Source organism: Gopherus evgoodei, chromosome 19 (assembly GCF_007399415.2).
Source record: "Gopherus evgoodei ecotype Sinaloan lineage chromosome 19, rGopEvg1_v1.p, whole genome shotgun sequence".
NCBI lineage: Eukaryota > Metazoa > Chordata > Testudines > Testudinidae > Gopherus > Gopherus evgoodei.
In genome coordinates, this window is record NC_044340.1 from 20,847,013 (window position 1) to 20,874,062 (window position 27,050).

The 27,050-nt window shown below is 51.0% G+C and overlaps 2 protein-coding genes across 7 annotated transcripts in view; one reads left to right on the plus strand and one right to left on the minus strand.

Moving 5' to 3' along the window:
- CEP164 (centrosomal protein 164) overlaps positions 1 to 18,095 on the plus strand; it is a 124,313-nt gene extending 106,218 nt beyond the window's left edge. Inside the window, exons 32-36 of one of the 6 annotated variants that reach the window (XM_030538627.1) lie at positions 1,795 to 1,877; positions 3,822 to 3,932; positions 6,615 to 6,695; positions 9,277 to 9,319; positions 16,936 to 17,150. In XM_030538627.1, the coding sequence (XP_030394487.1) occupies positions 1,795 to 1,877; positions 3,822 to 3,932; positions 6,615 to 6,695; positions 9,277 to 9,319; positions 16,936 to 17,051 (434 nt within the window). In that variant the 3' untranslated portion in view covers positions 17,052 to 17,150. Of the gene's footprint in view, positions 1 to 25; positions 612 to 1,794; positions 1,878 to 3,821; positions 3,933 to 6,614; positions 6,696 to 9,276; positions 9,320 to 16,935 lie in introns of those variants that run through there. The other 5 variants (XM_030538628.1, XM_030538630.1, XM_030538626.1 and 2 more) reach the window with 5 other exon arrangements.
- Positions 18,096 to 25,201: 7,106 nt separating this feature from the next.
- Positions 25,202 to 27,050, minus strand: part of DSCAML1 (DS cell adhesion molecule like 1) — a 342,519-nt gene continuing 340,670 nt past the window's right edge. Inside the window, exon 33 of the mRNA XM_030538636.1 lies at positions 25,202 to 26,058. Coding sequence (XP_030394496.1) covers positions 25,616 to 26,058 — 443 coding nt within the window. The 3' untranslated portion in view covers positions 25,202 to 25,615. The remainder of the gene's footprint in view (positions 26,059 to 27,050) is intronic.

Genomic DNA, 27,050 nt, shown 5'->3' on the forward strand with positions numbered 1-27,050 from the left:
TGGGGTGTTTGTGCTCTTCTCCAAGGGCCTGCTTCTTTCCGTGCTCCCACCACTGTTGGGAAGCCACGGTCCTGTGTGGAGCTGGCAGAAGAGAACCGTGTCCACTGGTGCTCCCAGTGAGGTGAGAAGACTATTTGCCTGTGCTGTTGAAACTCCTGTTTCTTCCTGAGCTGGTCTCCCATGGGCACTGGCTGCCAGGGAGAAATCCAGAGGGAAGCGTTGGCTCCTCCTCTTTCTTTGCCCCGATTAGGGCCATATGGAGCTCTGACAACTACTGAAAAGCAGCTCTTCTTGGGAAGTAAAACTTGTTAAAGAGCTGGATTTTGCCCAAGGGGAGAGTGATTCATAGTGGATGAGATGCTGCAATAGAAGGGCCAAGGAAACTAAGCCGGGGGGGGAGAAAGGAGTCTATTTCAAGGGTTCGATGGTCTCTCTTCTTCCATCTAGTTCCAGCTTTGCCATCCTCACTCCTGCACTCAGCCCACTCCGTCAAGTGCCTTGTGATCCTTCTGTGATGAAAGGCCTGCTGGGCTGGGAGGCTGAACAGGGGGTTTGAGCAGTCGAGACACCTTAAAAAGTGTTGGAGCATAAGCTTTCTTGGGCCGAGTGGGCTTTAGCCCATGAAAGCTTATGCTCAAATACATGTGTTAACCTCTAAGGTGCCACAAGTACTCCTGTTCTTTTTGCGGATACAGACTAACACGGCTGCTACTCTGAAACCTGTTAAAAAGTGTGTGTGGGAGTGAGGGGGCAGGGCAGCTACAGCAGAAGTCTGATGGAGTATTACTCTAGGCTGTCCTTTCCTGGGGCTTCTCTCCTTGAGGTAAGTCAAGTAATTGTGGGGATAGCTAGCTGCCTGTCTGCCTCTCCCTGCACAGCTTTGGTCTCCTGAGGGGCTGTGTCCAGCACCCATCACTCTAGTATCAAAGTGCTTTGGAAGTAGCTTTCCGGGCTGTGTTTTCTCTGACCTCGTGTTAAGAAGGAGAGTGATGCCGAGTTCCACGTGGGGAAGTAAATGGTTCTTTTATTTCTGTGACCACTGGTGGCCTGCTGGTTGGAGGGGCCCCTTGTCTGGGTTGTGTGCAGCTATGGTGCTTATTGCTGGCTCAGCAAGAGGCTCCGTGCCATGCTTTGGCAGAGGACTCTCTCACCCCAGCCTTTGCTAATTACATTTGAAAAATCAATTAAAAGCCTAATTAAATGTCAGTGTCTTGCACTGTATCTTGGGGTTTGCCCCCCTCCAGCTCAGGTGGGGTTGTGGGGAGCTGGGCAGAGAGCACCCTGCCGGCTATCCAGGTGTATGTTGGTCTGATACACATCAATTTGTCATGGCAATAATCGAAGAAGTCAGGTCCCTTCTCCCCCAGCCCTGTCAGCAGCTTTGGCCATGCAGGGAGCATTGCAAAGCCCTAAAAATCCCCATCCCTAATTGAAAAGCAGGTGTTGACTGGGTGCTAGAGGCATTGCTGTGCTATTGTAATCCCACAAGCCACAGACCAGCGCCTGACTTTGCCGCATCCCTGTTTCTTTAAATCCTCACTCGGTGGGTCCATTCATTTCTTGAAGGGGGTGGCTGAAGAGGATGCACTGGTGCCTTATATGCTGGACAAGCCCCAGCAATTAGAAGAGCGAAAGGACAGCAAACAATTAATCCAGCAGGAGAACGAGCGCTAAGCTCATTAAGGGGTTGGGAGGTTGTCTGCCCTGTTGCAGCCAGAGAAGGGGCCATTTCAGTTGCTGGTGACACTGAGGCAGTCGGGTCTCTCTCACGAAAGAGTTTTCTGTTACCTGTAGGAGGGGGTAGCCCACTGTGGAGTCCAACCATGCTGGCCACACTGATGACTGCGCTGTTCTTCATGGTGAGAGCGTTGGGACAGGTGAGTCCAGGCTGGGCTTTCGGGCTTGCTTGGTGTCATGCTGGGTTTTATTTCTAGGGAGCTTGTTATTCAGTTAATTCAGAGTGTGTGAGGTGTTGCTATGTCAGGGACATGAGGAACTCTGGTTCTTGTTGGCTTGGAACTCCCCCAGCCTCTGGCCTCCCTTCTTCATGTCTTGGCGACCAAGCCCAGCGGAGCCTCCTGCTCAGCCTGGAAAGGTGGGGTTCATGGCCAGGGGTTCCAAATCAGGTGGCACTGGCTGTGCGTCACAGAGCTGGCACTGTCTGGGCACGCTGCAAGCCTGGGGATGCCCGCTATTCCCTGGGCTCCATTAATCTCACACAGTGGGTGTTTCCCCCCTTTTCAAATTCCAGCGGTGTGGCTAGAGAGAACATGATGTAGGTGATGGTCATGGAAAGCAGCTGCGAGATCCTCTCCAGTACAGTGGCATTAGTAACCAAAGCAAGTCTTCCACAGTGTTTGTTTGGGTGTTTATCATCCTTAGTGACAGCTCTGCCAAGCAGTGCTGTGCTTTTTCACCTGGGCATGCGCTGGAGCCAGTGTGAGCCCGGGCTCTGCCCTGGAGATGGCTGCTGCTTCTGCAAATCTGACTACTGGGGACTGAGCTCATGGGGCTGGGGGTAAGACTGCAGATTCCCACCCTTCCCTTGTCTGGGGCTACGGCTCTGCCTCATGTGGAGGTCCCCCAGCTCAAATCTGAGTTATCTACTTTGTGGTCAAGCCTCTCAGTTGCTCTCTGTAGAGGGCAATCTGGGCTGGCTGAAAAGACACTAATTTCTCTTCTCCCAAACGGTGTCAATTTCCAAGCCCGTTATGTAATTATTGGCCCTACTGACTGTTTAAGGAAACACCCCTGCTGGGGGAGGAGGAAATCTGGCTGCACTGACCATACGTCCCTCTTCTGTAGACTCTTCTCTGGCGCCAGCCAGTCCTGGATCTCAAAGCACTTTACCAATGTTAATGAATTCAGCCTTGTGATGCCCGAAGAGGCAGGTGGTGTCCCCACAGTCGGGCAAAGGGAAGGGCTTTCCCAAGGCCATGCACTTAGCTGCCGGCAGACATGCTTCCTCTGCATGCAGTGTGAGCTGTCCCGGGAGTGCACCCCAGGGGGAAACACAGGGCAGGAGCCTTTTTCCTGTGAGCAGAACACACCTGGCAATAAGCTCCAGCCTCTGTGCCCGCCCCACCGTGGGCCTTGCGGAACGTCCTGATGCCACATGGCAAACTGTAACTGTGCGCCTGCCTGTGGCACCGGGCCCATCTTCTCCTAATCTGCTGCCTGTGACCTCGGAACCATCTCCGTGGCAGCCGATTGTGATGTCACAAGTGGAAGACTTGTGTGTCCAAAAGGGGCTTTGGGCATTAGCAGCAGGCAAAAGGATTGCAGACGTTACGGCCTCTCAATAGGTTTGGGAGTCTTAGCCTAATCCCAGATGGGCCACAAAACTGCCCCCCGGCTCTGGGCTGGCATCTGAGTAACACCTGGCACTTGGACGGTGCGTTACCTCAGGTTACGAAGTGTAAATGTAACTGTCTTTTTGCTGCTCCTACTTGGCCAGGTCCGCTTGGCGAGTGGCCGACGAGCCTGCGTCACTCGCGGAGACAGGAAGGCCCAATGGTTCCAGTGCTAGCTGGGGATACGGGGTCAGTTCCGCCCTGCCCTGCCCTGCCCCAGACCTCTTGTGTGAGCGTGGGAAAGTCCCTTAGTCTCACTGGGCCTCAGTTCCCATGTGTACAGTGGGGTGCTGGCCCTCTCCTGCAGCAGGCATGTGGCGAGGATGTCACAGGACCTAAGGGAGAGGAAGGAGTTGTGTGCACGGTGCAAACATTAGCATTGGCTCTTGCTAATCTCCCTGGAAGTGGGCAGCGGGGCCGTGTACAGACGAGTCTCTCTGACCGGCATTGCCTTGCTCCACAATCCAGCTCAGAACCAGCCTGTTTCACGAGGAGCCGCTGCCCTATCTCGTGTACCAGCCGCTGCCATGGCAGGTCCAGTATGTGACCCAGAGCCGCCGAGCCAGCCGGGACTGTGGGGTACGTGTCACTCTCCTTGTCTCCTTTTGTAGTCATGGGGAGGGGCCGACGGCCCCCAGCTAGAAGCGTAGCAACATGATGCTGTATGGCCACAAGCCAAGCAGCCCAGCCCGAGGTGGGCTCGTGCAGTGTCTCGTGAGAGGGATGTGGCAGGGTGGCCCAGTGGGTAGGGCACTGGAGTAGGTGTTGAAAGACTCCTGCCATCGACCTGCTGCGTGCCTTTGGGCCAGTCACTCCCCGTCTTGCGCCTCCGTTTCCCCTCTCACTCTGTGTCTGTCTTGTCTATGTCGATTGTCCGCTCCAGAGAGCAGGGGCTGTCTCTCCTGATGTCTCTGTGCAGAGCCCACCAGGATGGGCTCCTGATCTGGAATGCTGTGTCCAGTTCTGGAGCCCACCATCTCAGAAGGATGCTGATAAACTGAAGAGGGTTTGGGAAGAGCCACAGGAAGGATTAGAAAACCTGCCTGATAGCGATAGACTCAAGGAGCTCAATGGAATTAGCTTCACAGAGAGAGGCTAAGGGTGACTAGAGGGCAGTCTGTCCATACCTCCAGGGGAACATATATTTGATAATGGGCTTTTCAGTCTAGTAGAGGAAGGTGGGACACGATCCAAAGGCTGGAAGTTGAACCTAGGCAGATTCAGACTGGAAATACAGAGTACATTTTTAACAGTGAGAGGAATTAACCATTGAACAATTTCCCAAGGGCAGTGGTGTGTTCTCCGTCTCTGACCGTTTTAAAATCACGACTGGATGTTTTAGTAAAAGATCTGCTCTGGGAATTATTTGGGGGAAGTTCCCTGGCCTGTGCTAAACAGGAGGTCAGCCTGGATGGTCACAATGGGCCCTTCTGGGCTTTGGAGCCTGTGGGTTGATGAATCTTGGAGGACCATCCATGCATTGCCACAACACACAACAATATGAAGTCCAAGCATGCAGGCTAGCTGGGCCCAGGATTGCAAATCCAGCGCTTGCTGTATTTCCTCGTGGGTGCTGCAATGACAAATGCTCTCCTGTTTGGTAAGTGAGGAAACACCCGGCACTTCTAACCTGCTCAGACATTTCCTGGAGCGCAGCTGGGGAGTCACCTCCATGTTCTGTAGTCAGTTGTCTGAGTGTTTCTGGGTAGTGAGCCACAGGACAGGGCGAGCCGTGGACATTCAGCACCCAAAGAACAGAATTGTATCTTGTCGGCTTGACGGTGATGGCCAATCCCACTTGCAGCATCCCTGCTAGTGTGGGCGCGGGAATGGAAATGTGGGTCTCGGGAGGCAAACGCTGGGCTTTGAATTGTTAGTGAACGTGCCCTTTAACATGCAGCTGTGACTCTGGAGAAAGAGACCTGGTCACTACCCCTAATCTCCTCGGCTCCACTGACACAAGCAGGTGCCTGTTCCTCTTAGCCGGCAGAGCCAGCACTGCTGCAGGGTAGTAAGCTGGAATTCGTTAAACCGTCCTCCACTTCCAGCCAAATGGTTCCGAGTTCCAGCTGCAGAATCTGCATTGCTGGTGATAACATAATGATTCGTATAATTTATAATTGAATGGTGGTGGTTACCTAGGGACCCCACCTAGGGACCGCTGCGGTTCCATTGTGTGAGGCGCATACTAGCACAGAACCAGAGACTCTCTCTTCCTGAAGAGTTTATGGTCTACATAGACCTGGCAGACAGGGCAGTGGAAAATATAGACCATAAAGGCTAAGGGAACCAAATGAGGGTTTGCAAACCCTATCTTAATGAAACAACTTATTTATTTTATTTTTTGGGTAGGGTTTTGTTGAGGAGGGTTTAGCTAGACAGAGGCAAGGAAGGCAGAGGGGGGACACTCGAGGGAGGGTGTTTAAGGACAGAGGAGAAGGCGGCAAACCTGTGTGGGACAGAAAGAATCCAACTGGTGGTCAGGTCCCAGGGGAATTGTGGAGGTGAATCATGTGTGAACTTTCAGAATGAACAATGTGGTCTGGACTCTACTAAGAGATAAAAGGTGAATTCCAGAGAAGAGCCATTGTGGGAGGTGTGTTAATGTATGTGATAGGAAATAATTCAGGGGAAGGACATGACCATAATTCTCTGTCTGTGCCTGGAGAAGGAAAAAAATGTGAGAGCACAATAACACAACAGTGAATCAAGCTAGCCCACCCTCATCAGCAAACATGCCTAGGGTACTAAGCACCGTTGTACCGGCCAGAATGACCATGGTTGATGGTGTCGCACCAGGCATTGTGTAGTGAAGTTCCCAGATCTGGCTCAGTTCAGCAGATCCATTATCTCTGGGCTGACCCTGCGGGATGTCGATGGAGAGCTCGAGAGCACGATGTGCTTGGGTGTTTTTGCTATCCTGGTGATGTGGCTGAAGAGCTTCCAATACCGCTTTTGAGTAAACTGAGCAACTGAAGGAAGGTCAGATCTTTGTGATTTTTGCACAAAGTCAAACAACTTAATGCTCAGGATTTGGTGCTGCAGCAACGCCTCTAGCTGCTCCAAGTTTGCCTGTAAGAGGGTCCAGGTTTCTGGTCTGTATAACAGTATGGTAGTACACAGGTTTGATAGATCTGAAATTCATCTCAGCACAGACATTTTTGCACCCGTAAGCAAGACATGGACTTCATGCAGGAGGCAATGAGACCTATTAGTCAAAGTACATCTGGTTTGCTGTGATCATTTGAACTCTGTTTTCAGCCTAGATGGATGAACTTGTCAACGCTCTCCATGGAACTCGACCCCGCCTGCACGAGGAGTTCTGGTGGCCCAGCTCCAAGGGTCTGGATCTTGGACGTCTGTTCAACCCCATAGTGCAGGTGGCATCCTGAAAAATTTGGAGGGCAAGGCTGAAATTCTGTGACCTCACTGCAAGCACGGCAGCGTCGTTGGCATAGTTTTGGTCGGTAAACACAACCTTGAATCCAGCATGTGGAGCAGCAAATCCTCTTACTACAGCCTAGAATGATCTTAGCCTTTTTTTGCGATTACATCCTGTTGTTGACCCCTATTCCATTTGCGATCCACTCTGACCCCCAGATGCTTTTCAGTAGTACCACCCCCAGCCCATCATTCTGCATTTTGTAGTTGCGCATTTGATTTTTCCCTCCTATGTGTAGTATTTTGCATTTGTCTCTATTGAATTTCATCTTGTTGATTTCAAACCAATTCTTGACTTTTTCAAGGTCATTTCTAATTCTACTCCTGTCCCCCAAAGTGCTTGCAACCCCTCCCAGCTTGGTGTCATCTGCACATTTTATAAGCAAACTCTCCACTCCATTATCCTAATCATTAATGAAAATATCGAATAGTACCAGACCCAGGATTGACCCCTGCCTGACACCACTAAAGGCACCCTCCCACTTTGAGAGCAAACCATTGGTGTCTACTCTCTGAGCACGGTCTTTCAACTAGTTTTGTCCCCATCTTCAGATAATTTTATCTAAGCCACATGTCTCTAGTTTGTTTCTGAGACTATCCCATGTGATGGCATCAAAAGCCCCACCAAAATCAAGATCTTCACCTCTGCTGCTTTCCCCCATCCACTATTCCAGTAACCCTGTCAAAGAAAGAAATGAGGTTGGTTTGGCATGATTTGTTCTTAGCCGACATGGATTTGTCATTACTTATAACCCTATTATCGTCCAGGGGCTTGCAAACTGGTTGCTTAATAATTTGTGCCAGTATCTTTCCAGGTGTTGAAGTTAGTCTAACTGGGCTATAATTCCCTGGTTTCTCCTTGTTTCCTCTTTTAAAGATAGGTACTAGGTTTGCCCTTCTCTGGCCTCTGGAACCTCACCCATCCTCCAGGAGTTCTCAGAGATGATCACTAATGGTTCCCAGATTGTTTCAGCTAGTTCCTTCAGGACACCAATGTGAATTTCACCAGCTGACTAAAATGAATAAAGACTCCAAGGCTCCGTGGTCAATCTGGGAACAAGTCAGCGAAGTCTTGAGTCCAAGCAAACACCCGTCCCTTCTCACAGGGGAGATATTTGTGTACAAGAGCCTTGTGTTGATAGCTGTGCTGTGCTGTGCTGTGCTGCCGGTAGCATGCCATCAGGCCTTGAGGTCTCACTGGAATCTCTCTGCCTAGGGAGACAGGAAGCTGAGTTGGTGGAAACTGGAACTAGGACTGATCTTCCTGGAAGAGAGTTGCCTTTCTCTCCTCCAGCCTCCACTGCCTTTGGGCCTACCACCAATCCCCCTCCCCTTAAACGCCTCCTTGCCACTCCTGGGCAGAAATTCTAGGGTAGGGCATGAAGCGGCTCTCGGGCCTCTGTAGCTAAAGAAGCAGATCTCCAGTTCCACTCCATGGTCGCACATGTCACAGCTCCCCAGCGGTAGGTGCGTGCGCAGCCAGCGGCTGCTGTGAGCACAGAGCATTTCCCTCACGGCTGTGGCTGGCTAAGGAGTGTAAGAGTAGCTGAGCAGCTGTGCCTTGGCTGAATTTGCCAGACCTTGTGGAAGTCCATGGCCTTTTCTGTATGCCAAGGGATGGCAATAAACCATTACCCGCTGTATTCCAGATGCCTTGGAGAGTTCCCGCAGCAGCTTCCTCTTTGTTACTATTTTATTTATTGGAACGAAGGGTCTTCCGTGCCTGAAACGTGACAAATAACTAGTAGTGGGGGACCGCTTGGCCAGGTTTCCCAGGCTCTGGGTTAGACAGCTGTGGAACGTCTGATTCTTGCATGTGGGATTGGGTGACCACGTTGGTAATGATACAAATGGGCATATTTTTATTTGTAATGAAAAAGCAGGGCGCACTTGTTAGCGAAACCATCTGCTCAAAACCAAGTCTGTGGGGGAGAGATTCTTTTTCTCCAAAGGGCAAGAAAGAGCATCGCTAAAGGGAGAGTGCCAGGTAGAAAGGTTTGGGGGGGTTTAAGTACATTAAAACGGCTGGATGGAAGCATCCCTGCAGAGCCTGCACCCTAGGCATTGCAGCATCCTGCGAGGGCGTGAGTGGTAGACAGTGAAACTTGCCTGGTCAGTTTCACTGTCTTCTTTCTTCTGAACTGCATGTTCAGGCGTGAATGAGGCTAGATAATGCAAATTTAATCTCCTGAGATGTCAGGGAAACAAAGTAAAGAAATCTTGTTTTCAAAAACTTGATTTTTTTTAAAACAGGAGCCTTTTCTAGAACTCTGCCTTCCAAGTGCTTTCACAAATATTAATTAATTTAAGTGTTACTCCATGGTGCCCCTCTACAGGGACCACTATAATATAGTCAGGGTCTCGGAGTCACTGTGAGCAATGGAGATTTAAAACCAGCCCTGCCTCCTTTCAGTGCCTGGCAGGGACCATCCTATGGGGACAGAACTAACTCTCTTCCTATTTCTGTTTTGTTTATTTCCAGAAAGGTGGGAGCTCTCGGCACGACAGCATTTACTCGCGGAAAGGTGAGTGTGCAGCATGCTTCTGGATCGGGGACCTGCTGAGATGTTAACTAACCGGACCAAGGCTGGGTTTGCGGGAGGGATTCGCACCCCCGAGCAGCACTGCTCCGACTCAGCAGAGCCGGCACACTCCATTTAATTAATTTTTAATCATTTTCTGTGCTGATTAGAATGTACCTCCAGCCAGAGCATCTGGGAGTGTGTGCAGGATCCCAGGCAGGAAGGCGACTGTATTTAATTATAGCTGGCAGCGTCAATAGCCAGATGCTCAACCTTGGGTATCCTTTTGGAGCCTCGCAGCTCTGACCCATTGTCCAGCTGGTGCAGAGCTCTGTGCTGTGCAGACTGAACTTCCAGCACGTCTGTAATGTGCTTGTATCTCCTCCTGCAAACCCACCCAGCTGAATTTGCAATGGAAAGAGATGGGTGTCAGAAGGTCCCTCTTTCCCAGGGCCTCATCCTCTTCCCTCCTTGCCTGGCAGGAGCCACTTTGAAATGTCCTCAAATTCTGCTGCCTTTAAAGAAATCAAGTGCTCAGCAAATAGGATTTGTCCACTTCTATTCTCAGTGCAGCTCAGGCAGTAATCGGATGAAGGCTGGTGCACTGATGCTGTCTGCAGTGCAGGGCTGGAACGTGCTGCTGAGCTGTGTGCTGAGTCGAGGGGGATTGGAGGCTGCTGCTGAGGAAGATGCAGGGTCCTGTTCTGGACAGGAACTTTGGCAGGGAATCCAGTCTGGCGACTCCTCTCTGGAGGCCTGGTGGGCCAATGGGCTGAATTCCAGCTGCTCATGGGCCTCCTTCAGGAAAGCCACATTCAGCAGAGCAGATGATGCTTCTTGCTATGGTCTTGGCCACCCTTTCCCTACCCCTTCCACAGCAGGGCCTGGTGCTCGGCAGGTTTGGGCCGTGTGGCTTCGTGCTTCTGACCAGATGGTCGGTGCTCTAGCATGGAGCTGGCACAGAAGTGTTAGACATGCTGCTGTGACTTGCAAGTGTTTCGGATCCAGTGTCTCATGCTGCTTTCTGGCAGGGGCCTTGACGAGCCATTGGGAGCTTACGGGCGTCATCATTCAGCTCTTGTTCCTGTTTTTCCAATGGCCAGCCCTTTGAAATCGAGGTAGACTGTTAAAATTTCCCTGTTGCTAACCCTCTTAAAGCACTCCCAAGCGTGCCTTGTGGCTATCCGATTTTCCCAAGGCTCTTGGCCAGCTGCACGGCCTTGTCTGCACAAGAAAGATGCGCTGACTTAACTCAGTCTGTTTGGAAACGTAGTTGGTTAAACTAGAGTAATGCCTGTCAGGTTAGCTTGTACAGAATCGACTGGGCTGCACTGACCTGAATCTCGGAACCCCATTTCAGTGTCTCTACAAAGGATTTGGGCTTGTTAATTAAACTAGTTTCTAAAATGGTTTTAGTTACATGAGTGCAACGTTCTAGTTCAAATGAGGCCTAAGTAACTAGCCCCTGGGGATCCCATTGTCCCTCCTCTCCAGGCTGGCATCAGATGGAATAGGACTAGCGTGGCCGAAAAAGGGCTACAGGGTAATGACGTGGTCTGACGTAAGCACCTGAGCATTCTCACCTGTGTGAGCTGCCGGTCATCTCTGTCCCTAAGGCCCAGCATAGTTACATGGGTCACCAGGTCCCTGTGTGCCTGCCATAAAATTAACATGTAACAATCCAGGATGCCAGGCTCCGTAGCGCTGGGAGTCAGGAACTGCTGAATCCTATTCCTGGCTCGCCTATGGCCTTGGGTAAGTCCCTTCCTCTCTGTGGGTCTCGGTTTCCCCCTCTGAAATGGAGCTGGTAATCCTGACCTACCTCCCAGGTCGTTCTGCAGGGCAACTGATCCTTTGAAGGTGGAGAGTGCTGTCTCAGGGCGAAATGTTCTCCATAGTTCCATATGAGAGAGGGCAGTGTAGCCTTCTGGTTGGGCGTGCCAAGTGCAGGGATCCACACTGATCGGCCAGCTGGTTTTTGCTGCACCTGTTTGTTGTTCTGTAACCTGCAGTGATGAGCAGTGAAAACCACAAAGGCCTAAGTGACTTTCACCCTAACAGGGATATTTTGGCTGCTTCCCAGCTGAGAACTGGACTTGTGGGGTTACAGCAGTGCAGCGTTATCGATGGCTTCGGTGTCTGCGCAGCCCCGCAGAGATCCTTTGACTGGTGCTTTTCTTTAAGAGCCGTCAACAGTCCACACAGATGGGGCTTATTCCTGGTTTATGCCACGTGTCACTCCACCCCTCCGTCCCTGCCCTCCATCCGCCTTCCTGGCGTTTGATGGTGCCGAGAGCAGGATTTATGGGCGACGAGGCCTGTTGTGAGCAGGCAGGCAGGAGCTGATTCCCAGTGCGAGCTGTTCTAAGTGTCTTTTACTTTGCAGTTTCTTTTACACTGTGAATAAAAATGGGTTCAGGTGACACTGCTGAGTTTATACAGCAGCATCTGGCACCGGGATGTCTGATCGCGGTTAGGGGGGTGCTTAGCTGTGACACATTCGCTTAAAAGAACACTGCTGCTTTGATTCCGTTTCTGTTGAATTTCCCAATACCTCCCTAATGCAACATTAAGCATTGGGCAGGGAGCGCTCCCATTTATCAGCATGAGAGCTTTATTCTTGTAGAGTGCCACACTTCTTTGGGCGTGCCAGCGAGTGAGCATTGTGCTCAGTGGTGAAAGGCGGGGAGGGCTTTGGGGAGCACAGCTGTCTAAAGAGTGGGATTAGTGCTGGCGGAGAGCGAGGGTGGGTTTTCCCTTCTGTTTCACTTGCTCGCTGCACCGCTTCTCTGACCTGGATGTTGGCCATACAGACCCTTGCAAAGTGGGTATGTGCCATTTCTGTGGCCCTTCGGGGACTGCACCATGCACTTGGAACAGAGCTATGGTGTAGATTCCTGAAAAAATAGGCTGAGAACAGCAAACTCATTGAACTTGTGGCCTGTGCTGGGAGCCTGGATTTTGTCCTTGATAGCACCTGGTGTTTGTTTTTAGTCAGTGATGGAAAAAGGGTTTCCCCTGCATTGGAACAGGGACTCGGTGCCTTACATGATGGCCTCTCTATAGAATATATGGCAGACAGAGGCTGATTTGACCAAAGGACTCGAAGGGAGAGCCCTGAAATAATTCTCCTCTGCTTACCCCATTACCTGGGTGATGGCTGACAAGTCCCACAGGCACCGCTCCAACCCCTAGCTGTGATGGGTTCAAATGACCCGTCCCCATTGCTGGGCACAGCTAGCTTTGTGGCTTTATTTCATTTCTGTCTACAGGGTGCAGAAAAAACAGGTCTCTTGCTAAAATGGGGCAAACCTCTGGGAGCTTTCTGTTCCAGAGAGGGCAGGGCACTCCCTGAAAGCTGCAGTGAGATCTTCATCCAAACTGAAGGCTCTGTTTAGTGTGAGTAACAGGTTCTGTGCTCCCTCTGTGCTCTGGAGGGATGTGAAACATGCAGGACCATGACTCTGTCTTGGGCAGCTCGTCTCCTTCATGGCAACAGTGGTCACTTGGCCTCGTGTTCTGGGTTATCCCCCAGCCCTGGAAGTGGGGAGTATTTGGGGTGACAATCAGTCTGGGATCTCAGAGGCCCTCACCCAGCATTCTTGCTGTATATTCTCAGAAATTGAACAGAACTTGTGCAGTGTATCAAGAGCTTCCCTGGTCTCTACAGTCCCGGGGCGTGCAACCTTCCTGGCAGAGCTGCATTTTTCATCACATGAAATAAACTATAGTCCCTTGCCTTGGAAGTGCCCTGTACGACTCCATAGAGCCCAGGTGATTAATTACCAGATGCTGCATGGACTTGTGAAGCGGCTATGTGCAATAGAGCAAACAGGGCCTGCAGGGTTAGAATAGCAGAGGGTACCCAGAATCCCGCCTAGTCTCTCTGTGTTTAACTGCCCCTGGGAGTAACCTTCCCATCTCCTCTAGCTGCTCTGTTGAGCGTGCTGGGTGTGGTACGCCTTGGAAATTTAATGGCTTAGCATCATTCCAGCAAAAGGATTCCCTTCCTTCCTCTGGCTGCCTCCGAGATGCAGTAGCGGCACAAAGCTGCTTGCAATGTAGATGATGATGTGGCCACAGATGAGCGAGAGGGCTCTGAAGCCAAGCTCAGCCATTGGGGTACAAATACAGCAAGCAAGACAGCGCTGCGTAGCAGCCGAGGTATCTCGAATGCCAGCTATTAATTCACTGCCTTGGCGGAGGGGCTGTGTGGTTCAGGGGACTGTCAATAGGCTAGTCACAGCCCAGGGTCTGTGGTCCTAGTTCAAATCCAGACTAGGTTGGTGGTGACCAGAAGCTATTACCAGGTGATGTCTGTTCTGTGACCTGCATGTAAGGAGACTTGTAGTTCTTGGTTCAGTCCGGGGAACAGTTCCTGGAGCTACAGCAGGTGTAAGTGACCCCCGTGTGCTGGTCTCACTGGATCAGACCAGTGGTCCATCTAGCCCGGTATCCTGTCTGCTGGCAGTGGCTGGTGCCAGGTGTTCCAGAGGAAGTGAACGGAACCGGACAATTATCAAGTGATCCGTCCCCTGTTGTGCAGTCCCAGCTTCTAACAGTTGGAGATTTAGGGTTGCTCAGACAATGGAGTTCCATGCCTGACCATCTTGGCTAACAGCGATTGATGGACTTATTGTCCATGGATGTATCTAGTTCTTTTTTGAATCCAGTTATACCTTTTGGCCTTCACAAAATCCCCTGGCAATGAGTTCCGCAGATTGACTGTGGATTGTGAGAAGAAGTGCTTCTGATGCATCTGAGGAAGTGGGTATTCATCCACGAAAGCTCATGCTCCAATATGTCTGTTAGTCTATAAGGTGCCACAGGACCCTTTGCTACTTCTTTCTGTTTGTTTTAAACCTGCTGCCTATTAATTTCATTGGGTGACCCCTTGTTCTTGTGTTATGTGAAGGGGAAATAACACTTACCTAGTCACTTTTCTCTCTCCATTCATGATTTTATAGACCTCTGTCATTTCACCCTTTCGTCATCTCTTTTTTTTCTAAGATGAACAGTCTCAGTCTTTTTACTCTCTTCTCATATGGAAGCTGTTCCAGACCCTCAGTCATTTTAGTTGTCCTTCTCTGTACTTTTCCCAGTTTTAATATATCTTTTATGAGATGGGGCGAGCAGAACTGCATGCAGGATTTGAGGTGTGGGCATACCATGGATTTACAGAGTGGCATTAAGATATTTTCTGTTGCATCTCTCCCTTTCCTAATGCTGCCTACCATTCTATTCGCTGTTTTGACTGCCGCTGCACTTTGATTTCAGAGAACTATCCACAATGACTCCATGATCTCTTTCTTGAGTACCAACACCTGATTTAGACCCCATCTTTTTCTAGATATATTTGGGGTTATGTTTTCCATTACTTTTCACTTATCTGCCATTTTGTTGCCCAGTTTAGTGAGATCCCTTTGTAACTCTTTACAGTCCACTTTGAACGTTAACTGTCTTTGTCATAAACAGATAGCTAAGGGTTAATGTCTCTTTCACCTGAAACACCTGACCAGAGAACCAATCAGGAAACCGGATTTTTTCAACTTTGGGTGGAGGGAAGTTTGTGTAAGAGGTCTTTTGTCTGTCTGCCTGTTTCCTCTGAGCTTTGGAGAAGTAGTTCTATTTTCTAGTCTTCTGTTTCTAAGTGTAAGGACAAAGAGATCAGATAGTAAGTTCTATGGTTTCTTTTCTTTGGTATTTGCATGAATATAAGTGCTGGAATGCTTTGATTTGTATTCTTTTTGAATAAGGCTGTTTATTCAATATTCTTTTAAGCAATTGACCCTGTGTTGTATCATCTTAATACAGAGAGAACATTTGTATTTTTTCTTTCTTTTTTATATAAAGTTTTCTTTTAAGACCTGTTGGAGTTTTTCTTTACTTCAGGGAAATTAAGTCTGTACTCACCAGGGAATTGGTGGGAGGAAGAAATCAAGGGGAGAGCTGTGTGTTGGATTGCTAGCCTGATTTGGCATTTCCTCTGGGTGAAGAGGAAAGTGCTTTTGTTCCAGGATTGGGAACGGAGAGGGGGAATCACTCTGCGTAGTTTCACAGAGCTTGTGTCTGGGTATCTCTCCAGGAGCATCTGGAGGGGGGAAGGGAAAAAGGATTATTTCCCTTTGTTGTGAGACTCAAGGGATTTGGGTCTTGGGTCCCCAGGGAAGGTTTTTCAGTGGGACCAGAGTGCCCCAAAACACTCTAATTTTTTGGGTGGTGGCAGCAGTACCAGGTCCAAGCTGGTAACTAAGCTTGGAGGTTTTCATGCTAACCCCCAAGTTTTGGACGCTAAGGTCCAGAATCTGGGAATAAGGTTATAACAGTCTTGAGTAATTTAGGATTGGCTGCAAATTTTACCACCTCGCCGTTTACCCCTTTTTCTAGATCATTCATAAATACGTTGAACAACACATGTCCTGGTACAGATCCTTGGGACACCCCGCTTTTGCCACTTGTCACTGTGAAAACTGATCATTAATTCCTGCCCTTTGTATCCTGTCTTTGACCCAGTTCCGGATCCATGAGAGAACCTTCTCTCCTTGTGCCATGATTGCGTACTTTGCTTAGGAGCCTTTGATGTGGGACCTTGTCAGAGGCTTCCTGATGCTAAGAGAAGTGCTGAGAATTCAGTGGGCCATGGTGGCCTTTGCTGTCTGATCTGTGGTTGAATAAGGGGCATGAGTCTCTCCAGGGTCATCAACCCAGCTACTCTCCCCAGTGCTAAATTCACAGTTAAAAAGAGAACTGGATTCTCCTTCCAGTTGTGTTTTAGAGTTGAGTTCCCTGAACGCTGTCCTCTGTGAGCAATTCCCATCCTTGTCGGCCATTCGGGACTCCCCAGCGCACACTAACGAGACCGCCTTGGGGCAGGAGGGGGGATAGGTGTGGTTAAGAACCCTAGGTCAGCCCTGGTTACCTGGCTGGGCAGGTTTTGTTCTGCAGAAATGTGGCAGCCTGTTTGTGTTGGCCTGGAGAGATGAGCAGCCGATTAAGGATGTCGTGTGGATGGGTGGCAGATAAGGGCCCTGCATCCATGACTGTGCGGGAGCAGAGGCCTGTGGGTGGTCAGCATGGAATTAGAGATGCCTAGCACCTAAAACCCCTGGGTGTTGATTGCCGGCCCTGCCCCTCCCAGACACGTAGGGGCTTGTGTAAGAGTGCAGCAGAATTCCCGGCTCCGAGGTCTGCCCATCACTCGGGGGCAGGAGGCTGGAACCAGTCTTGGCCAAAGGCCCTAGCGCCCCATTGCCTCGAGGCTGGTCAGTTATGGTCAGTCCTGTTTGGCAGTGACTGACCGTTGCCAGCTGATGTCTGACTTGTAGCCCCAGTGAAAAGGGTTGTTCCCAGTGGACAAGCACCCTTGTGCCAGGAGACCCACTGAGTGTTGGCACGAACGGGGTCCTGTGGTGGTGGTGTTGGCAAGGCAGAAGCTGGCCCAGGCCATGTACAGTGAATTCCCTCTCGTCCCTAGGAGTGGTCAGCGGGGACGCGCCGGCAGGGCTCTGCTGTCCCTGCCTTGTGGATCTAGAGCTCAGCCGGCAGGGCTGTTGCTGGTGCCTTTCACTGGCACATGCCCAGGCTGTTGGATTCATCGTGTTCTTTGCCCATCTCCCTAGGTAACGTGGTTCCTGATTCAAGCAGCAAGTGCCTGTGTGACCCGACCGAGCGGGCTGCCGTCACCATCCAGACTCACTACAGGAAATATCAGCAGCACAAGCAGGAGAAGAAATAGATATGGCCGGGATCCCTTCCTTATGTGTCGTTGTGTCGGTTTTCCTTGTGAACAAGAAGCTTTTCGGTCACTGTTGTGGTGGCTCCCTGGATCCACACTAGCCTGCTCCCTGCTCAGTAGCGCTGTCTGGGTGCAGAGGTTCAGAGACATGTCCATGTTTGTCAGGGTGTCTGTGCTGGCCCTCAGTTACAAGCCCATCCCCACGTATCATAGCCCCAGCCGGGGGTCTGAGCAGGGCACAGGGAGAGCAAGTGTTTGACTGGAAGGGAACTGGAGTCCAGAGACTGAGACAGAGCCCAGGTTTGAGACCTGTGGGCCCAAATCTCAGATTTGTGGGTGCTAATTGGGGCTCCAGCACCCTCACGCCGTCTTCAGTGCTGGAGTGTCCTAGTGCCCATCGGTGGGATGTAGGTGCTCGTTTTTCCCATCTTTCTGGCTTCGCGCACCCAACGAGGCGGGTGGGAGCAGGGGGGGCACATCCAGCGTCTCTAAGCGTCTGGGCCTATCTGAAATGGGTGTAGGACAGGACTTCCCTCCCTCAGTGCACTGCAATGCCAAGCTAGGTTCACTGGGGCCCCTTGTGGGATAGATGCTGGTGCCACCATGAGCTGCTAGATCTGGAATTAATTCCTCCATGGTGAACCGGCGCTCTTGGGCCAGCTCCACTGTTTGGCCATGTGGCAGCAGTTGACTGGGCAGGAGGTAGCAGCCCCATGTCCACGTAATAACTAACCTGGCGTGCCAGGGCATGTCCTGCCTGCTGTGGAGCCCTTGTGGGAGCAGGTCTGTGCCCTGGAGCTGCAGCAGGGGCCAGTGCTAACTCGTGGAAAGCTAGGTACTTTTAGTAGGACAGAAGCGAGAGAGAGGGGCCCAGGTTACTTGAGGGAACCAGCAGCAGGGGTTTGTGGTAAGAGGATTGAGGAGCTGGGAGAGGTTGTGGGGTCACGGGGGTGGGTGGAGCAGCTGGGAGAGGCATAGAAAGGAGGTGCTTGCAAATGCCTTGAGCAAGGGAGGGGGGAATTGGGGCGGCTGGGGTTTGGTCACATGGGAAATGGGGAGAGGGACAGGATGCTTGCTGGGGAGTTCATGGGGCAGAGGAGTGGAAGGGGGGGTGTCTTCTGGCAGGGAGGGAATTTCCAGGCTCATCCTTGTCTGCAGCATCCAAAGGGTTAGTCGCTCCTACAAACCCTTTGAACTGGGTCTCATTCCCATCTCCATTTTGAAAACTTGGCTATTTTATCTTCAAAATAAACAAAACCCCAGCTTCTCCCTGTGGCAGAGCCTGGAGGAGGGGGCTGGGCCCTGACCTGGGCAGGGGGTCAGCAGCTGGGTCTAAAGGGCTGAGCGCTGGTGTCTGTGTCACTGAACAAGGGACAGGAAGGCTCATTTGGGTGGAGTCCTTAGCAGGCTGGTTACGCTGCTCTTGCAGCTCCAAGCTTGTTGCTTTGAAGTCTCTGCTGATGAGCAGCCTCCCTTTAGGCCTCGGCCTGGCTCTCTCCCTTGGAGCTCGGCTAAAACACCTTCGGGGCTGCCTCTGTGCGTCTGGGACCCCCCAGCCAGCTTGTGCACTGGACTGGCCACCCCAGGAGCCAGCCGGCCTTCGCCATGACAGCGTCTTGGTGAGTCGCAGCGGGCAAGGGAACGGGACCTGCAGATGCAGACTGTGAGCTAATGATGACTTTCCTGGGGAGCACTGTCACTGGGTGTAGGCTGGGTGTTCGTCTTTCTGTTTTCACTGCCCCCTCCCCACCTGTGTGGGTGCTGACCACCACCCCTGCAATTAACTTGATACATGATTGATGGATCTTCCCTGTCTCCTTTCTGCTGATATGTCACCCAAACCTACAGTCATTCCCTCGGCTAATCACTCCCGTCTGACATGGGGCTTGTCCCACCGCTGTTCTCTAGGCAGGCCACAGGATGACATACAGCCAAGTAAGAGTCCCACTGTTTGCCTAGAGGCGTTTACGGTGCCCTCGGTGTTAGGCCAAAACAGTGCACGCAATAGAGGCGGGGTGGTGATAAGCTCTCACAGTTGTATATGGCTAGTGGTGTGTGCCTCCAGGAGCTGGGGTGCAGTTGCGCTGTCCCTGTCTCTCTGAGAGTTGTATAAGAGGACAGTGTTTTTGAGGATTGGCGGTGGGGGATCTAAGGGGAGCAGGGTAAAGGTGTGAAGTCCTGGGATGTGTATCTGCAGTGGGTAACCCAGGCAGTGCAGTGAGAAGGTCATTGAGTGAGGGGTCAGGACGGGTTGGCCAGTTACGGTAGAACGAGTCAGGGAATTCTAAAGGCTGGTGCATTGCAACACTCCAACAACTGTAAGTGGGGAGATACTCTGCCCTGCGGGGGGGCGGGAGACAGGCAAGGTGACCCATGAGGCTTCTTATGCACAAGATATGGCTACTGTTGAACTGTATTGCTCTGCCCCTTGAGAAGGGTTCTCAGCTGCCTCCTTGCTGTGGCTGAGTGATTCTGTGCAGTGCCCCCAATGGACTCTGGCCCTTAACCCTCCTTGAGTGCTCCTGGTCCCCCATCTCTAGCTCCCCTTCCCCCTGTGCCCCCAGCTGCAGGCTGACCTAACTCCCTCCCACATGGCCATGAATGCTGCTGCACCCCCAGCTGTGTGCTGTGTTAGTCAGTGCTTGTAAAATATGTAAAGCCCGATGTCAATGCTCAGCGTGGGTGTTACTGTCTCTGGATTATCTCCTCTCCACAGCAGTTCTGCACCCTCCTTTCCTGTCTCTGCCTCCTGAACTCTGATCTCCTACATACTGGTTCCAAGCTGTGGGCTAGTGCCAGCTTGTTCTCCCTCTGTTAGTGCACAGCTGGTTCCAGCTCCTGGGCGGAGGGTTATTAAACAAGAGCTAGTGAAAGCCTAATAGAGTCTTTGTTACTTGTATTGTGGAGGCACTCAGCCAAGATCAGGGCCTCTTGTGCTGGGTGCGGCACAAACACCAAGTAATGGGGACACTAGATTCATGTCCTTTCAAACTTGTCTTTTTTCACTCAATGTTTTCTTGCACCTCCCACGTTTTAAGGCAGGTGAAACAATTAGGGAGTTGAGTTAAAGATTGTCCAGTTTGACTTGATGTCCTTTAGACAACTCTCCCCTCCCCTGAAATGCTGGTTTGTCATTTCCTACAACGCTATGCCTCTTACAGCGACAGTAAATGGGGCTGGACTGGGGCTGAGGTATTTCCCCATCTTTCTCTAGTGGTGGAAATCAATCCAGGTTGGATAAAGCTGTGCAATACCAAGGCCTGTAGTTGCATGGGAAAGTACAATGGAGAATTCTTGTTAGAATGTAGGACTGAGATTTGTACCAGCTACATGAGAATAAAGAAGTGACAATCTAGTCTTCTGCCTTTCTTTATTTTGCCAACCCACTTGGTCAAACAGGAGAGAGTATTCTTGTCTCTTTCATTTGCAGTTCTGAGTTGAAATTTCACACCTCAAAGGAACATGTGGTCTCAGACTATAGCACTGTGCTGACAGCAGGGGTGTTTACAGAGCCCTCCACTTAGGACTTGTGCCTCTCCATTGTTTCAGACCTGTTCAATAGTAGCAGAAATGTTTTTAAAGATTGTGAAACCATGTTAGTTTGCTTATAAATATTCCTGCCTTGGTCTAATGGGGAGAAACCAGAAGGTGACTAGAAACATGCAGGTGATTGGTCTCGGTGTAAAATCTAACCAGCATGCAGGCTGAAAGGAACGATCATCTATTCTGATAACAGTGGGGCTACTCCATAAGGATTGGACACAGCCTTTATTTTAAATCTAACCTGACTGTCTAGCTGTAGCACATTTGCTAGGGGCTGTGGGTTGTTCTTACAGCACTTGCTGTTTGGAAAACATTGCCGTGGTGGTGGCCTACCAGGATGCGAAAACGTAACGTGTCCCAGTGGTTAGAGCACGGTGCAGGTAGGCAACAGACGTGTAGTCAGCGTCTTGCCCCGTGTACCTGTGTAAATTTGTGTGCCCCTCTACCTCAGTTTCTCTACATGTGTAAAGTGCTTTGCGATCAGCGAATAAAGCATAGACAAAGTGCTAGTCCTAAAAACATGACTATCAGCGCAGTGAGGAGTATATGAAGAGCCTGTGACTGCCTTCTTTCAGTAACTCAGGGTGAAGACCAACCTGCTCAAACTCCTGCCATTTGCTGCTGGCGAACTTGCCTCCCAACTGCTGCTGATGTTAAAGGCAGAGGAGCAGGCAACTGCTCTGGGCCTCTGTTTTTGAACAGGTATTGATCTGTGCCAGTTGGATGCAGCCCTCTGCCTCTGGGCAGATTGGTGAGATGCCACTGGGAGACGCAAGGTCTGAGCACCCCTCCTATGGTACAGCATAACGCAAACCCCTCACTGCGCAAGCAGGATGGGGAGGTGGCAGGCAGGGGGGTTGCCGGTGGACAGTGCTGCCCTTAGTGTCTCTGCAGACCAGCAATGTCAAACCCAATCCGACTGGGTGGAGATGAGCGAGACATCCCTCCAGCCCCAAAACGCAAAGAGAAACAGCCCCCACCACTTCTACAGCCCTGTTCTGGCACAGCCCCCTGCCTGTTCCGGGGCATGCTGCAGGAACTGGGCATTAGTCACTGGAGAATGGCTGTTCCCGTTCCCAGCAGGCTACCGGGGAAGAACTGGCATTTGCCCCCACCACATCAGCCCTTCTCTTCAAGGGCCTGAGGGTATTTCCAACTGAGGAGCTTGCTCTAGCATTCTGATGAAGCCTGGCCGGCCGGCCGGCCTCCCCCTGCCTTCCCCCCCAATCCTTGCTGGCAAGAAGAGTTTCTGGGGGGAGCTTTGCGTGTGTTAGTACAGCCTTAGCAAGGACCCCCTTTTCAAATGGGGATCAGCGTTCTCCTTGTCAGTGCTCTCCCTTCTTCATGGAGAGCAGCGATCCCTCACTGCCTCTGGAGTGCCCTTAGTCGGGTTTCCAGTGGACCATCTTCCATTCTCCAGCCACAGAATGAACATTCCTTAGGTGGGCATCTACCCTACGACTCTCTTTCGACCTACAGGGCCATCCCACAGACTTTTGCCCTGTGTCTGCCCCATCCTTTGTTGAGCACACACTGGCATTTTCCCAGCTGGCACCTCGCAGTCTGAGGGGCTCTGCTCCCAGCTAGCTATTAAGTCCTCTGGGATCCACCTCCTCTTGGCCCCCAGCAGGGGTTTGCCCCATCTCTTCCTTTGGTTTCTCCTTGTACGAGTCCCTCTTTCTCCAGCATTTCCCACCTGGGCCCTGTGTTCTGGTTCGTTGGTATTTGTCCAGGGTTTTTACTCATATCCCCCTGCTTGTGGGTCTGGGTCCTATGCTGACCCCCTTTTTCTCCTACCATCCATTGGGGTAGCCTCCAGCATGCCTCTCTTCACATCCTTAAAGGGAATGGGTTCCAATCAGTCCCACAACCAGAGGATGGGGGGACTGACCCTCCCACACACCTCTACTGGGATGATGCCGCTGGAGAAGGCTTTTTTCTCCCCATGTATATGCTCCATTTCTAGAGCATGCACCCCTCCCAAAACCATCATGATGTAACCAGCCTGCTCTGCAAGAGTGAGTACTTGGCCTTCAATGAAATAACCTCATCTGCGGTTGCCAGCCCACCCCTACCGGAATAGTTCTCAGGCCCTTCTGAGAGCTTCTTATCACCCCAGTCCAGCCATGATGTTCCCCCAGACCACATTCCATAGTGAGCTGACCCACTCAATGTGGCCTTTCCCCAGCGCTGCTAGCACGGTGTAGCCTGTCTGGCCAAGTGGCTTTCCTTTCTTCCTGTCCCACACCTGCAGGTCATACTGCTTGAGGTGGCTCACCTGCCTCCTTCCCCTGCTGGTGTCAGACAGGCTGCTTTTCTTGTCAAATCTTGGGACGCTCCTCGGCCAATTTTGCCGCTGCCTCTGTCATCTCCGGTTGGTGTCTCCTGCCCCAGACCCTAGTGGAAGGCTGTGTGTCATATCTCAGCATCCAGGACCATGTCCACATCTTGCCTCAGCCAATAGTTGGTCCAATCAGTCCCAGTCTGTGCAAATGCTCTGGCACTTACCCCATATGTCCACCTGGCTGCCCTATATTTTTTGCCAGGATCCTTTGGCTGACACAAACCTGCATGGTTAAATATAGCAGCATTGAACCCCTCATTGTTCTTGGCCTGCTCTTTGCTCAATGCCAGGTAAGCATTTGGGCATCTCCCGCGAGGTAAGGGCTAACGGTATGTCCACAAATCTTAACCCCAGTCCACACCAGCAGCAGTGCTTTTGAAAGTCAGTACAAAGGCACTGGGACCCTCCCCGGGCCCAGCCCCATCTCAACTTCCTTTCCCTGTGGCGGGACTTGTCAGAGTCTGTAATAACTGCTGTTGTCCGTGGGTCTGCTCCTCCAGGAACTCTTGAAATGCCTGCCAGCCCAGCGGGGCTTGGTGCTCTGCCTGCTGGAGCACCTGTAGCATCCCCCTTTTTTTTTTTTTCTCCCAGGTTCAGTCTGTCCTCAGGCAGGCTGCCTCTCAAGCTATCCTGGCCAAGCCCCCACCTGTGAAGGGGATCTCCCTTTAACCCATGTCTCCTCTAACCAAACCCAGTCCCCTGCGTGCTCAGAGTTATCCGTGGGCAGCTCCCAAAGGGCTCTCTTTACAGCTGTTAGCAGCACCCGTCCCAAAGCAGAATCTCAAATACTGTTGGAACGTTCTCTATAGGAACCATGCTCCATTGTCTTCTGCATTGAATTTAAATTGTTACACTCGAATCTGTTGCAGAGCAAAACTGCCCTTGGAAAAGGAGGTTCTACAAAGAGACTAAAAATGTATTGACTGCGTAAGGAAACGTAGAAAATGTCTCCTAATTAACGGTAGCCAGAATTTATTGTTTTAAAAAAAAGCTCTTCTCCTGTACTGTAATAATCCCATGTCACATGTGCATCTTTTCTCTCTGATGAAGAACGTGTTCTGTTTGGCATCTCATTCACAGCTGTAGCCAGCTACCTCCCTCGCTCCTGTTGGGAGAAGGCAAAGGGTTGGGAAAGTCCAAGTCCTTCCTCTGGACGAGCAGCTCTGTCGGCAGGGAGGGTCGTGCACAGCAGCACTACTCAGAGATGGAGGCTAGAACAGCACTGGACTTCACACGCTGCACCTCCTCTAGTGTCAAAGGAGAACTACAGTAGAACCTCAGCGATGGAACTTGTCCGTAACATTGAACAAGCTGTTATGGTGGGTGTCAGGGCTTCTGAGCCTTGAGAGCACCATGCTCAGGGCTTTAGACCTGTGGGGAGTGCTGGGGCTTGGGGCTCCCCACAGCTGCACTCCTGGTTTCAGCTGGGGGTGGGGAGCACTGGGCTTTGGGGCTGTGGCTGAAACTGGCACACCTCATGTCTAGGCACCCCCTGGGGGGCTGAAGCCATGACTCCCCTCTCCTGCTGCAGCCCCAACACCCCCCCCCGCACACCCCTGTTGAAGCCCTGAGTACCAGGGCTAAAGCCTCAAGGCAGTGAAGTATGTGCTTTGTGTCTCTGTTGCTGCCTGATTACTCCAGTCCCAGAGAGCGTCTGGTTGCCTGGTAAGTCTGTAACTCTGGTGTTTGTATCTTTGAGGTTCTCCTGTACCCAGTTTGGACCCATTTCTACATGGAGTCCTCTTGAAGTCATAGGCTGCTGCCCTGGCACATGCCTTGGCAGGACTCGGACCATAACCAGGCTTGTGCATACCTAGCAGCGTCCTTGCACCTCACTGGAGTGCCACTGGTTTCTTCCTCAGTGAGTTTGCCCAGCTGACTCGGAGCCACTGGGGCACTGTATCTGCAGACAGGTGATGTGCCTGCTCCCTTCCCTGCTGCAGGGTCACAGTTACTACCGAGAAGCAAGACAAAAGGTAGGCAAGAAAGCGTATGCCCTCTCAATGTCTGGTGCCCCCAGGAGGCCTGACACTTGCCCTCTGGACAGCATGGGATGGGGAAGAGGCTCCTGCTGATCTATGATGCATTGGCTTGTGTCTCTCCGTTCACTGCCTCCCTGCAGGCTTTGTGTCCTGTCTAAAACTTTACAGCCACAGTTTTTAGGCAGATGTGCAAATTGCCAGGAGCACTCAACCGCTCCTCTCCCAACCCAGTCTGCTTCTAGTGCAGTCCTGAGGTTTGAATCAAGTGGAAAACTCCAACATATAAATATAACTTTTATTGCACACGGCGCTGGGTTTTTTCATAGAAAAAGGTTTTAACACATAAGCATTTGCAAATCAAAGTAACTCCTGTTGTTTTCAGAACAGTAAACAGCATGCAATGTCTTTGAGAATTTGCTTTTCAAAACCACCAATATCAGGGGGAAAAAAATCATTGAGTCTTTTTGTGCCCCTTTCAAAATGAAGTGACATATATATAAGATCACATATATATATATATATTTTTAAATCTGTAACATCAAATTCTTTGTGCCCTGGCTTCTTTTTCAGTTCTGGAGAAGAAGAAAATAGTTTCATTTATACAAAAGAGTTCATTATGTACAAGAGTTTATTTTATTTCAATATAAATAATGCAGGAAACCAGCAGTTTTTTTTTAAATTGGTTTTCTAGTTTCCTACACAAGAGTGTAGGATTTGGAGTATGCTCCAGCCCCTTGTTTTTGAGATCTCCCTATACCGGATGTGCTCATTTCTAGTAGAGAGTCTCTCGAGCCTCCCATTTTGGTGTGTGGGGGCATGCGTGGCTCAGCGGTGGTGGCAGAGGTGGGATCGGTGGCAGGAGCGGAAGCAGAAGCTGTAGTAGCAGAAGCGGAGTTTGCCGAGACAGGCATGGGGAGAGTTCTCTGAGGTAAAGTAGTTGTGGAAGAGGCCGGGTGCGGCAGGCCCAAAGGCTTGCTGCCTGGGTCTAGCGTCATGTGCCTTGCTTGCGTGTGATAAGCCCTGGCTAGGTTTCGGATGGAGGCTTCCCTGGGCGGGACCACTGGACAAGGATCGTGGATGTCAGGCTTGCGGAAGAACGCTTCTGATTTCATGTACAAGGGAAGGTTGCAGTAATCGCCTGCAGGGAACAAAGACAGAGGTAAGGTGCTTGAAATGCCGAGCAGTTTCGCATAGAGTGTGGGAAGCAACTGTGCGTGCCTGAGAACAAGCACCTGATTGTCTTTCACTTTTCATAGCTCTCCTCTTTCTACACAGGCACAAATTGTTTGTGTGCGTGCTTTCACCCCAAGAACCTTGCTCTGCCTTTGCTCTTGTCTCTCTTATCAGGATCAGAGAGGAAAGACCCCTGTTCTTTATGTGCACCACTATTTGATATTCATCTCTGAAGATGAAGAAAGAACCCCATGCTATAATGAGAGGAAGTATCTACCAACCATTTGGCTGCTCTCCCTGCCCAGTAATGGTAAGGAAATTACAAACCATGTGAAGAGTTATTTTCAGTCTCTTACTGTATCTTTACTGTCCCTATGTGTCTTTAGCTGCTGCAGCTGTCATAAGACTGCTTGGAGTGTTAAATATTGTTCCATTGCAGGAAGAGCAGGAGTCTTACATTTGATATCTTCTGCAGTAACATTTTGGGAACACGCATTAGCTGATGAATCCACCCTGATGTAAAGTAGCATTGTCAGGGGGAAACGGAAGCTTGAGAACAGGGCTGGTGAAGGTGGAAGACAGATGCTCGGGCTGGAGTCCCTTTTCTCTTGTTCTGCCCATGGGCGTCATGGCTGAGGTTCCAGAGGATTATTTCATTCTCGCCTCCCCCAGCCCAGCAGCTGTCAGTGGAGGGGTGGGAAGAAGGAAATCCATGCCCCAGGGAACATCACTGCAAAGGCAGAAGAGGGGCCTAGGACAGTAGGGGTCCCTTTCTGTCTTGCTTCCTTCCTGACACTGCAGATCACGAAGTAATGCAATGCGGGCGGCTCTTCTACCGATCGCAGCAGATTCAGGCCTGGTGAATGCAAAAGCTGGAGTGATGGTTATAAGATAATCCCAACCCTGGCCCCGGTGTGAATTCTGTAGAGTTCAGCACCTGAAGGCAGTGATAGCTCA